Source organism: Monodelphis domestica, chromosome 2, assembly GCF_027887165.1.
Source record: "Monodelphis domestica isolate mMonDom1 chromosome 2, mMonDom1.pri, whole genome shotgun sequence".
In the NCBI taxonomy this organism is placed as follows: Eukaryota; Metazoa; Chordata; class Mammalia; order Didelphimorphia; family Didelphidae; genus Monodelphis; species Monodelphis domestica.
Genome location: NC_077228.1, coordinates 305,355,641 through 305,369,663, shown reverse-complemented (window position 1 = coordinate 305,369,663; position 14,023 = coordinate 305,355,641). Strand labels below are relative to the sequence as shown.

At 34.0% G+C, this 14,023-nt stretch overlaps 1 protein-coding gene across 1 annotated transcript in view; it reads left to right on the top strand.

Annotated features, from left to right (window-relative positions):
* Positions 1 to 14,023, top strand: part of COL21A1 (collagen type XXI alpha 1 chain) — a 272,179-nt gene that overhangs the window by 256,330 nt on the left and 1,826 nt on the right. The window contains exons 25-29 of the mRNA XM_001371647.4: positions 5,518 to 5,550; positions 7,812 to 7,958; positions 8,051 to 8,105; positions 11,560 to 11,760; positions 12,879 to 12,956. Of these exons, the coding sequence (XP_001371684.2) occupies positions 5,518 to 5,550; positions 7,812 to 7,958; positions 8,051 to 8,105; positions 11,560 to 11,760; positions 12,879 to 12,956 (514 nt within the window). The remainder of the gene's footprint in view (positions 1 to 5,517; positions 5,551 to 7,811; positions 7,959 to 8,050; positions 8,106 to 11,559; positions 11,761 to 12,878; positions 12,957 to 14,023) is intronic.

Here is a 14,023-nt window from a genome sequence, read left to right as displayed (position 1 = left end):
ATCATATATTCAGAAAAAAAACAACAGTAACAGAAAAGAGTGCATGATATACTTTTGAGTTTAATCTGCTCTATTGACATTTTCTCCATCACTTCCTTATATTCAGACTATCAAAAAATAATCAAGCCTTGATTTGCACTGATTGCCATTTTGGGGGATGTAAATGAAAATTGTACCATTGTTTCTTAGATTTCTGTTCTCCAGATTGAGAACTGCTGTGCTAATCCCTTTTAGTGTCACCTGGTACTTTAGCAAGAGTTCAGATTTCTCACAGTATTTAGCACTATATCAGCTATGGCTGTTAACTTCAGCAGCAAGAGCCCCTGCTGCCTACTCCTTAAATATGTATTTCCTCTCCTCCACATAATTTTCAAAGAAAAAAAGAAGTCAAGTATATATTAAGTGTCTATTGTATGCCAGGTAGTGTAGTAAGTAATGGGGATCCAAAGTAAATTAAAAAGCAGCCCTGCCTTTCAAAAAGCTCTTTCTAATAAGGAAGACTACATGCAATGCCTATGTGCAAATAGATACAAGATAAATCATAAAATGGATTAACTTTCATGGGTAAAAAAGGAACCTAATAAAAAATATTCAGTAAAGTATCTATCTCCTTCCTTCCTATACCCCATCTTACTCTGAAGCAAAATTTAAAAGTATGTTTATAGTCTAAGGAATGTGAAGTTAGGCTTTATCTAAAGACACTGAAGGTTAAGTTGGGAGAAAAGAAAAAAGTTAATGTATAATATTAAAAATAAATTGTATTGGGAAATGAAAACAACTGTCAACTATGAATACATTAAAGAAGAGAGACTGATGCTGCTCTTGGGTAAATGGATACTAGATTAAAAAGATAATCATAAAAGGATAGTGGCACATATTAAGGAGGACTAGAAAAATCTTCCTGTAGAAGGTGAGACTTTAGCAGAAGACAAGGGAAACCAGGAGGCAGAAATGAGAGAAAGTCTTCTAGAAGGCTCCTCTTTCAAAAAGGAGAGATTGTGATGTTGTAGGATTTGGCTCCCTATGAGTAAACTCTCCAAGATTTGTGAGAAAATAGCACTAAGTTCCTTTCTCGGTTCCATTGCTTTTCTTTAGAGACTAAAATTAAAGGCTCAGTTAGTTGCTAAGATCCAGTAGCATGCAGTAGGATGCAGAAGGTGAGATAATGGGAAGAAGGAATAGGTGGCTAGGAGTAGATAGAACAGCAGCTCCTCCTTAGGACCTGATATTTGGGTACAAAATAGAAGAGTTTAAATTCCTTACTGGGTCTAGATTCTTTTGTACCTATCAGTTTACCAAGTCATGCACGAATTGATTTTTTTTTTTTTGCCTATAATGATATATATCAAGTCCAAGTGAGTGTTTCTCTCACAAACTCATCATAAATCTTCCCTTTTTAATGTATTCATAGCTGACAGCTGTTTTTATTTCCCAATACAATTTAGTTGTAATATTTTACATCAACCTTTCTTATCTATTCTCCCAACTTAACCCTCACTGGCTTTTGATTACAGCAGTATAAAAACCTACCTTCATATTCTTTAAACTGTTAAAATGTCTTTAAATTTTGCTGAAGAGTAGGTTGGGGTATGGGGAGGAAGGAAGTAGATAGTTTACTGAATATTTCTTACCAGGATCCTTTTCCCTCCATGAAAGTTAATCTATGCTGAAATTCATTTTTCAAAAGTTTATGAGAACATGGTTTGTATTCATTTTTTTGTGTGTAGGTCTGTGCCCATAACAGACATGACTTCAGCCTGTTTCTCTCCTATTTGTTCTTCCCACTTAATTTTTTCACACTTGAAACATATTATATAGAATAATTTGGTTTGGGATTTGTTTTTATGAGTTTTTTTTTGAAGGTGATCAGTCAACAAGCTTTTATTGTGTGCTTGCTATGGGCAGGCTTTGTGCTAGGTGCTGGGGATACAAAGACAAAATGAAAATAGTCCCTGTCCTCAAGGAGCTCCTATTCTTTCAGGGGAGACACCATGGACATAAATAAATATATACAAAATATTTACCAAATAAATACAAGCCCAGGGAGGAGGGCCACTGGCAGCTGAGGGGGGAGGGGAGTGAAGAAGCCAAATGAGGCAAGATCTCTTCAGATATTGAGTCTTGAAAATGAGGGCTTCTGGGAGACATAAACAAAAATGGTGAGCATAATAGAAAACTAGTCTTGAAGGCTGAGAAGCCTTGGTGCAAGTGTTACCCTTGACATATACTGCTTTGTAATCCTGGGCAAGGTCCTAGTCTATCATTGCTCCAGAAAATTCTAGAGATCACAGATATGATGCTGACTTACATGAGAAGAGAGAATTCCATAAAACGATGAAAGCTAAGACCAGCTTAAAAAAGAAATAATAATAATACCAAATGAAGCTGTCAAAACTAATTTTGCTACTGAATAAGAAATATTTAGAACTTTTTATTGTAGCCTGGGCTTCCCTGGGTAAGTGTAAAACATGGCCAAGAAAGTCCTGACTACAATATGTTACATCTGTTACCTAGTAATATTCTATTTGAAAATTGAGTTAAGCGATATTATTGTATATGTAAAGTAATTACATTCTTACTCCTTGTCCTGAACTGAATACTTACAGCTCTGATAAAATAAGAATGTAGGAAATGAGTATTTTAGAGGCATCTAGGTAGCACAGTAGATAGAGCACCAGGCGTAGGGTCAGGACGACCTGGGTTCAAATGAGGCTTTAGACACTTTCTAGTTGTATGACCATGGGTAAATCACTTAAACCCAAATACCAAACCTTTACCACTCTTGTGCCTTAGAATTGATAAAACAGAAAGAAAACATTAAAAAGAAAGAAAATGAGTTTTTTCATGGTTTTCCTGATTGCCTATATTTTTTATAAATATAGAATTTGATTCCCAAACAGAAGAAATGAGTAAGACTAAGGTTAAGAGAATCTCTGTTAAGATTAAATGTCAAGGCTAAGCTAAATGATCTAATACTGCTTTTGACTTAAGAAGTTGTAAGTATTTCCTCTTTCTTGCTTAAGTTAATTTAGCCGATGTTCCTCCTGTAGTGTGTAATGCAGTGCAATATAAATTGATGACTTCAACCACTTTGTTTAGCAATTGATGCTGTGATTCAGGCATGAGGGAGAATTAGGGATGACCGATTTGGGAGACTAATTTTAATGCTTTCATCATGTAATTCAAATTAAGTTGATAAATATTTAAGCTCAATGGATGGCATAAAACCTGGGCCAAGTATGTCTATCCTAAGAATCTCATTGAGTGAGATGTGTCTCCTGGGCTAATGGAACGGATGTTTGCTTTGGAGGAAGAAGGTCTGTGATCAAATCACAGCTCTAACACTGGCTACTTGTGTAACATTCAACAAGTCATTTAATCTTGTTGGGCCTCAGTTTCCTCCTCTGTGAAATGTGGGGTTTAGCACAGATAGCCTCTTAATCTAGGTACTAATGAAATAGAAAAAAATAATCTGCCATCCTTGTTCTCAAGGAGTTTACATTCCATTGGGTCCAAGATAGGATGGACACACAAGAATGCTATTAAAAAAAAGTTATGAAGCCAAAAAGGCAAAGTAGATTGTCGTGGGAAAGTGTTTTAGCAAAATTTGAAGGGAAAGAGCCCATTCTGCTAGAGGAAGAAGTGGTATAGGAGCAGAGCTCTGAAGGATTCTGAAAGGAAATGAAAAAAGGATTTGTTTTGCATGTGTACTCTTGTACAAAGACATGGGTGTGGGAGGGAATATTATTGATTATGGGGTCTATAGTCATCTGATTTGGCTAGAACATAGGCTGCAACAAAGGAAGCATTGAGATGCCAAGTTTTGAGGGACATTATGGAGAGCCATAAATGTCAAGCTTTTTGTATTTTGCCCTGTAGAATGACATAAGGATTGTGATCCCCATTAGTAGAAGGTAATAAGGTAGAACCTCCCCCATGAGTAATGAATGGGCTGAGGCTACAGCTTCATATAGTTTTGGAAGTTGTTCTAGATAGGAAATACTTACCTTGCCCACCTCTGCCTTAGACTCGGTCTTTTGTTTTCAGTGTAGAAAAGAATTCATTTCCAGTATTTAATACATTTGTCACCAATCTTTTTTGTTCCAACCATCTACTCTTTTAAAAAAATCTTTACCTTTTGTCTTCAAATTGATTTTAAATATTCTAAGATAAAGTAGAGTGTTAAGGAACAGGCAATTGGAGTTCATTGACTTACCCAGAGTTACACAACTAAGAAGTGTCTGAGGTAGTATTGTATCCCAAGTCCTTCTAACTGCAGGCCTGGTTCTCTGTCCACTATACTACCTAGTTGCCCCTCCAACCATGAAAAATCTCGAAAAATTCTTTATAGAACTGAAAAATCTCCAAACACACAAAGTTTGTGTCTCCTTTCACACAAAGAATCATATTCTTCTCTAATATTTTGCTACTCAAAAGGAAACAGTGCATCATAGTTTAGAATACTTTTATTTTAAAAAATCATGAGAGAGAGAGAAAGAGAGAGAGAAAGGTAGAGGGAGAAGGAGAAGAAGAGAGACAGACAGAGGCAGAGAGACAGAGACAAAGGCAGAGAGACAGAGACAGAGAAAGAGATAGAAACTAGGTGACTCAAATGCGTCCTCATATATTACTAATTATGTGACCCTGGGCAGATCATTTCACCTCTGTCTGCCTCAGTTTCCTCATGTGGAAAATACTCATAATGATGACTACCTTCCAGTGTAACTGAAAAGATAAAATGAAATAATATTTGTAAAATCATTTAGCATAGTGGCACATAGTGGGGGCTTGTTTTATTCATTCATTCTCATGTGGTACCAAGTAATATGTTGTGTGCCTGGCAAGTTTTCAATATGACAGCTAATACCATTCCCATTACTTTGCATTTTGGGTTCCTTCCTCTTCATTCCTTTTTTCAATATCTCAGATATCTCAGATTCAGAGGAATAGGAAAGAAAGATCTATCCATATAAACACAAGGAATACAAGGCAATAGAAAGCCACTGAATATTGTTAAGAATAGGAGATATAAGGGGTAGAGCTAGATGGCTCAGTGGATTGAAAGACAGACCTAGACATGAGAAGTCCTGGGTTCAAATTTGGCCTCAAACATTTCCTTAGCTGTGTGATCATGGGCAAATCACTTACTATCTCTTATCTATCTTCTGCCTTAGAACCAATACATATTATTTATTCTTACATGAAGGGAAGAGTTTAAAAAATAAGGGGAGAAATTATCAGAAATGTTATTTAGGTAACTATTGTACTGTGTGCAACATTTTGGTTTAAATAACAGTCATTTTTACATAGTGCTTTAATATTTGTAAAGAACTTCAGAAACATTTCATTTTATCTTGTCTCTCTTCATGTACATTTTAGAGTATTAATTATAGTTTCCAATAAATTTGGGAGCTATGGAAAAATAAATTAACATCAGTGATCATACATTAAATAAATGGAAAATATAAATCAATGTTTTCATTTTATAATGTTCCTCCCCTTTATTTACCTCTAAAGGGAATTCCAGGCCAACATGGAGCAAAAGGAGAGGTATGTGCTTTAAAACCATAATTTCCATCAAAACTAATCTTTAATAATCTTGAATGAATGTTATTTTTTAACAGTAGTTACTTCTAAGATGCTCTGAAATACCTTGGTCAGATTCCACTTCCAGATGGTGATCTGGTTTATTCTTTTTTGTCCATTTTTCAGTGAGGACTTTTGGTTCTTCTTCTTTAAGGCAAAAGTCACTGGCATAAGCAATAAATTAGTTACTGTTTCTCACAGTTACAATATGAAGGATGACTGCAGATAAAATTCAGGGGGGAGTACTGGACAATCATATAGGTCATGATAATAGCCTTACTCTGCTTCGTAATATGTGAGGAGGTCTTCTCCTTGAGGTTGCTTTAATTTTTTTTTGATTTCTTGCTTTTTTACATCACTGCAATTTCCCCAAATATTCTACCTACTCTCCCACCTGTAAAGCCAGCCTATATGATATATAGTAATTTTTAATGATAGAAGAGATGAAAAAAGTACAACAACAACAACAAGAACAAAACAAATCAGCCTAACTAATCAATACATTGAAAAAGTCTGAAAATATGTGCAACATACAGTACATGTAGACTTCCCACTTTTGGAGTAGAGTAGGGATGAAAGAGTCTTCTCTTCTGAGATGTATTTGTTTATTATAATTTTCTAATATTCACTTTTAATTGTTTGTATTTTGTGCATGTGTGTGACTCTTCCCATTCATTGTTGCAGTTATTATGTACATTAATGTCTTGTCTCATAGACCTTTATAAACATCTGTATTCATCACATAGTCATTTCTTATAAATAACAGTTATATAGCTTTTCATGTACTATGAATTGTTTAGTCACTTACAAATCAAAACCCAATTGTAAACAATATGTTGCTATTACAAGAAAGTGCTGCTATAAATATTTTAGTATGTATGAGGTCTTTCCTTTTATTAGTGACTTCCTTGGGATGTAAGTCAATAATGGAATATCTGGGTCAAAGGATATAGATAGTTTGTTAAATTATTTTCATAATTTCAAATTGCTTTCCCAAATGGTTGTATTGATTCAGATATCAACCATAATTGATTAGGGATCCTATCTTTTGACAACCCCTTTACCATTAACTATTCCTATCTTTTTGTCATTTTTGCCAATTTACCAATTAGCAGATAGGAATGGTTTGGTCTTCTCTTTACTTTTCTTTATTCTCTTAATTTCTTTCTTTTGTCTTATCACTATTACAAGCATTTCTAGAACTATACCAAATAATAGTGGGAAAACATAGCATTCTTGCCATATTCCTGCATTTAGTGGGAAATGCTCATTAGACCTTTATACCTCTATTTTATAAGATATTTGGTTTTGGTTTTAGACATATACTTCTATGGTATTAAAAAGGCCCTTTTAGCCTATATCTTGAAAGTTTCCTTACATGAAAATAAATGCTATACTTAATTGAAGGTTTTTTTGTTTATTATTTATATGTATCAAGATAATCATGTGGTATGGGATATTTTTGATTTGCTTTTTTTAGCAGAAATGATAGATTTCCCTTATCTATATACATTAATGATTAGAAACAACTGACAATGAGATATATAGACATTTCAGTAAGTCCTTGTAAATAATTGGCTTTGCAAAAAGGAAAATCACAATTTAAAATGTTCTATATTGTACATTTACTATCTCAATAGTATTATCCATTATATATTTAAATTAAATTCTTCAAAGTAAATATACAAAGAAAGTTATTATCAATTTATAAATGTTAGAAAGGGATAATATATATTTAAATTCATTTGACAGATAATGTCTAAGAACTATTTTTTAACTATTTGGCCAATTTTTTATGTTTTGAGTTAAATAAAAAAATTCTAATTAGAAATGGAAATACCTGATTGATTTTTATTTCCTCCATGATAGATATAAAAACCCAGGTTACCAAAATTCAATTAACAGTATAAAAGAGATAATTTCATTTAATTCAATCTAATAGGCATTTAGTTGTGACAAATATAGGAAAATAACTGTTTTGGGTAGCAAGTAAGATATAGAAGTTAGTCTCCTTGGTTCCTGCCTTCAGGGAAGCTGGTGTCTGATATAAATTGGAAAAAAAAAACTTGAATTAAATTTCCTTGCAGATCACTGTTAGTGTTTTCCAGATTTAGCCTACTCAATTTTCTTTTATGCAAATTATGAAATTTTTGGTATTGTCATGTTTAGTCAGATCTTATGCAATATTCAAGTTAAAATTTCTGTTTTGTTCTCTTTGGATTTAGAAGGGTGAAAAGGGAGACCCTGGCAGTAGAGGTGCCAGTGGGCCTAAAGGAGAATCAGGGATGGATGGCTTAATTGGACCCATTGGTCCAAGAGGACAGCATGGAGAAACAGGCCCTCGAGGACCTCCTGGATTAGATGGCAAGCCTGTATGTCTTATTTTTAGTCTATTTCTTTACATTTTCTTTATTGTTTTTAAGTAATTTTCATACATACAATAATACCTATATATCTGATGCAGGGGAGAGAATTTTCAGAACAGTTCATACGGCAAGTTTGCACAGATGTTTTGAGAGGTAAGTCCAAATATGAAAGAGAGTATTCTCTTACTCCTTATAAAACTCAGTATTCCTAGAGGCATAGGAATGTAGTCATTTTTGCCAAAAAACAAATAATAATAATAATAAAAATAAATAAACTTGTCCACAAGTAGGGAAAAGCCAAAATGGTAGAGTCCAAGTTTGAACCCTTCTGAATTCTCTCAATATTTCCCACCAAACAATTTTGAAATAATGCATCAAATGAAATTTTGGAGTAACTGAGCCTACAAAAAGTCAGAGGGAGACATTTTTCTTGCTAGGACAACTTAGAAAGTCCATAGGAGAGGTCTGTAATACTGTGGCCGGAGCCGTCCCAGAGCGTGAACATCAGTGGTGGGCCTGTGAGGTAGCCACAACAGCAGCAGCAGCACCAGCAGCTTCAGGAGTTTTTAGCCCAGAGACAGTGAGGGGGTCAGATAATTGGTCAGAAATAGATTTCAGGGAACACTTTGCTGGCACTGAGTGCAGCAGGTGCTCAAAGTGCTTGTGATTGTCCCTGCAGGAGAGCAGGGGGCCTGGTTATAGTTCCAGGGCCAAGAGGAGCCCCAGTGCTTGTAGCTTCAGGGCAGTAACAGTCCTTCCTGGGTAAAGAACAGAGCTCACAGGAGAGCAGTGACCACCTCTCTCCCATTATAATACCCATCACCTTTGAAGCACAAATAAATTGTAGATCCCAAAGAATAGCTCTGAAAACATTACTAGCAAAATACCTGAAGCTTGGCAGAGGGCCCCCCTCAAGTGAGCAGGGGCCAACTTTAACATGAAGTTCAAAATGAAAAAAATATATACTGGAAAAATGAAGAAATAATATAAAAAATAATTTAACTCTAAACAAGCTACTACCATATCAGGGAAGACCAAGATATAAACTTAGGGGAAAAAAATGTGAAAACAGCTATAAGAAAAGCCTCAAAGAAATGTGCTAATTTTACCCAAGTCCAGCAAGAATTTCTGGAAGAGTTAAAGAAATAAGAGTGGTAGAGGAAAACTTGGGTAAAGAAAAAGAGAGTGATGCAAGAAAATTATGAAAGAAAATTAACTGCTTGCTACAAGAGGCATACACAAGAATACTGAAGAATATAACACATTAAAAAAATTAATCTAATGGTAAAATAGCTGTAAAATTAACTAAAGAAAAGAAGTTCTTTAAAATCAGGATAGGCTGAATAGAAAAAGGAGGTAAACAAAATTCACTGAAGAACTCCTAAAGAAGTAGAATTAACCAAGTTTTAAAAAAAGAAGAATTCACTGAAGAAAATAATCATGATTTTTCAGTTTTTTCACCAAAGAAATAGAAGGCTTGGAATATGATATTTGTAAAAATGGAGATTTGAACACCAGACTTCAATTCCCAGAAGTCCTTGGTAGTTCCCAGAATTCCCTAAAATCTCACCTGAATGCTCACCTGGGCTGAGAACAAAATGGGAATTTAAACTGACTGTACCGCCTACTTGCACTTTGCTTCCGCTTCTAGACTTACACGCTCTCTACCTAGCAGGCAAGATGTAGAGTAAGTGGTTGTGAATGGACTCTGTGCCTAGTCATGTGCTTTCTTATCTTGTATTTTTTATTTCTTAATCTTTATAAACCTCATACAAATATAATACTTTTAGCAGAGAAACTAATTTACTTGTTACATATTCTAGAAGGCAAAGGTGATAGGATTACAACTAAGAATAACCTACTCAGCAAACTGATAATTCTTGGGGGAGAAAACAGATATTAAATGAAATGGAGAACTTCCAATCATTCCTCATGAAAAGACTTGAGCTGAAAATAAAATTTGACATCCAAACAAAAAACTCAAAAGAAATTTAAAAAGATAAACATGAGAGAATAATTAGAAGCTATGCAATAAAATCCAGCTATTTACATTCATATACGGGTAGATGATAAGTTGTAATTCCTAAGAACTTTATTATTAGTAGTAGGGATGCTAGGAGTTTACATAGACAGCTAAAATAGAAAGGAGTTGATTATATTGGTATGACCTCAGCAAAAAGTTAGGGTGAGAAAGAGGGATGCATTGGGAAAAAGGGGTAGGCAGCAGTAGAAAAGGGAAATTTTTTCTCACTTAAGAAGTGCACAAAAAAAGGGTTTTTATAATGGAGGGGAACTAGGAGGGAATAGTGGGCAATGCCTAATTTCATACCCAAAAGGGAAGAACATATATATATATATATATAAGCTGAAGTAAAAAAGTCAGGGATAGAATCATCTCAGGCAAGAAAAAACAAAAATAGACTTAATTAAAACAGGTAAGAAGCTACATTTTCTAAAAGGTACCAAAGACAATGAAGTAATATAAAAAATTCATAGTAAGTTTCTTTGAAAACAACCCCATTTCCCAAATGTATAGGAAACAGAGTTAAATTTATACAAATAAAAGGCATTACCCAATTGTTAAATGGTAAAAAATATGAACAGGCAGTTTTCAAAAGAAATGAACTATCTGTAATTATATGAGGAAAATATTCTAAATCACATTTGATTAAGGAAAGTCAAATGAAAATAACTCTGAGGTTCCCCCTTCACAACTATCAAAAATGACAAATGAATGAGTGACAGTAGGCATATTAATGAATTGTTGGTTAAGTAGAGAAATGGTCCAACCATTTTGAAGAACAATTGGGAACTATGCCCAAAGGACTAAAGAACTGTTCATACCCCTTTTACCCAGCAATACCACTACTTGGTTTGTATCCCAACAAGATCAAAGAAAAAGGAAAAAGACCTGTATGTATAAAATATTTATAATAACTTTTTTTTGTTGTGGCAAAGGTTTGGGACTTGAGTAGATGCTCATCAAGTGGAAAATAACTGAAGTTGTAGCTTATTATTGTTATCAAATACTATTTTGCTATTAGACATGACAAAGGGGAATGATTCTGGGAAAAATATAAACATGGAAATGCTTATATGAACTGATATAAAGTGAGTGAGAAGAACTTGGGGATCATCATGCATATTAACAACAATGTTGTGATAATGGTAATCATAAAAGATTCGGCTACTATAATTAAGAAGATAAGCCAAGGCAATTCCAAGAGACCCATGATGGAAAAAAAAAATCACCTTCAGAAAGAGAACTGATGAACTCAGTGCAAACCTAAATATAATTCTCTGAGTGTGTCTCTGTCTCTTGCTTTTACTTTTATGATATAGCTACTAGAGAAATATATTTTGCCTGATTTTACATGTATATTTGATATAATTTTTCTTCTCTGTAGGTGGGAGAGGATTAGGCAGGAAGAAAAGAATCTGGAAATCAAAATTTAATAAGAAAAGCATGTAAAAATACATCTATATTAAATAAGAATAAACCTGAAAATTTACAAAACAATTAAAATGTAAATAAAATATAATTCAACTAAACAAAGAACATATTAACTTCTAATAATCATTATGTTATTTCTAATTTATTTTTTAGCCCAGTTACCAGTCTTACTTCATAGTGGAAGACTGCAAAACTGTGACCACTGTCAGTCCCAAAACGGTTCCCCTGGCCTTCCTGGGCCACCTGGTCCAATGGGACCAGAAGGCCCAAGAGGATTTCCTGGATTGCCAGGAAGAGATGGTGTTCCTGGACTAATGGGAACTCCTGGACACCCAGGTGCTCGAGGAATAAAAGGTACTTCATTTGCTTTCCTATATATATATATATATATATATATATATATGGATAGGAATTCATCATTCTGAGAATTACAAATGAAGAGAGTGTAAATTCAGGTTGGCATTTTCTCTGCAATTTCTGACTTTAGAGAAGTGTCTAGAGTACAAAGAAGTTAGTGGGCTTACCTGGGACAACAAAGTCTGTATGCATCAGGGGAATGACTAATACCTGACCTAAAACAAAATCTTTGAGGCAAAGTTTCTATTTACTATCATTCTGCATCTCTTTATTTTATTAAATGAATAATAATATCCTTTCCCTGAAAAATCTCATTTGTAGAGGTCTCTGGAAAAATGTATATCTTACTTCTATTATTTTTATAAATTTTATAAATTTTATAAATTTTCAAACCTGACTGAAAAACCTTAGAGAACATCAAAGTAGTTGGGTTTTTTTTTCCTCTCTCTCTTGTTGAAATGATTCAGAGAAGTGAAAGTTAACAGGTATTTGAAATCACAAGATGGAAAATGGAAAATTATTTCTTTTACTTTTGATTAAGATTTTTAAGAATGATTGAAAAGTTTTAACATCCATGTTATTTTTCTGTCTTTCATAGTGATTTCCACACAGTTAATCTTTACAAAAAAGATTTTGACTTTATTGTTTCTCAATTGGCCACCCTTTTAAGTTATTTGTAATATTCTCTTTGCTTTTCAGGAGTCAATAAATTTATCAGGTTGATTGAAGCTATTTAACTTTCATCTCTTACCATCTCAAATCATTCAGAAATTGTTGATCCTTTTTTTTACTGAAGTAATAAGAGAAAACCTTTAAGTTAAAAAAAACACAACATAAGACCTCAAGTCGGTGTCTTTATGTCTGATTCTGTATGTCATGCTAGTCTTTGATTTATTTCAGAATCTAGTTCTCAAATGAGTAATTGCAAAAAAATTGCCTTCATTGTTTATTACAAATTAAGTTGAATGAACAAGAATGATAGACTACAAGACTTCATATAAAAAAGTTTTTTTTTTCCCTTCTAACATTTGTAATATCTTTCTAAACCCCAAACCTTCAAAAAACCCAGAACTTGAGTGATTTTTCAAGAAAGATAACAGCTTAATGTTTTGTAGGACAACCAGGAAGAAATGGGGCAAAGGGTAACGAAGGCTTTGGGCATCCAGGAGAACAAGGTCCCCCAGGCCCTCCAGGTAAGGGTTGACATAAACCAAGTAAGTATTTAATATTTATGAATTAATTAATGATAATTAATATTAACAGTGATAAGAAAGTGAAAATATCTTACAAAATTAACTTATTTTGGTGGGGGGAATCAAGAGAACCAATCAGACTCTTATCTTATGAACACTGACTCCATCATGTGCTGCCACTTGCATTTTTTTCCATCTTATGTCTTTCTGTAAATCATCCATTGGGAACTAGATGGCATAAGACATTTATTATTTTATAATTTAACGCTGTCTCTCAATTCTGAGAATAGGAATACCCTTGAATCCTACTCTTCCCCCTCCCACTTCTACCAAAAATCACTCTTTCCTCCTTCTACCTTGGAAAGCCCCGAATCTTTCTTTCAATTAGTAATTGGATTACTGAATTTTGTATCCTGGTTAATTCTTTTCTTTTAGTTATTCTTTTTTTGATGAATTACTTTTAATGTATAAAATTCTGTTTCCCCCTAATTTTGGGATCCAGCCCTAAGCTGAAGCGGTGTGCTCCCAATTTGTTGGGCAATTGGCATTCATTGCTTAATAAACTGATATGCTCAAAAACTTGAGCCCTTCTTTCCTCAGTCATTTCATCTTTCACCCACTACAATAGCCAATATTTCCATAGTACTTTAAGGTTTGGAAAATACTTTATGAATGCTACCTCATTTTATGCCATTTAATACCTTTAAGATAGGAATACAGTTGACTTCTTATCACCTGAAAATTTCCCACATGTCTTTCAAAATAATCTCTTTCTTAGCACCTAGATAATTCTGCCACTTAGTATGTAGAGTAGTTTCCTTGGGGTTAGGCCAATGTAGGTCTTGACTTCTCTAGAGAAGAAAAGGCCCTCTTAGGAGGTGTGAATTCCTGATTGCTGAAAGTGTTCTAGTAAAGGCTGGATGACCACTTTTCTCAAGGATGTTTGTAGAAAAGGGATTCTTTTTTAGACATGGATGGATTTAGATGATGACCTCTGAGACACCTTCTAACTGAAACTTTAGTTCTAAATCCCTAAGTTTTATGGTTTAATTAATCCACATTTGAGT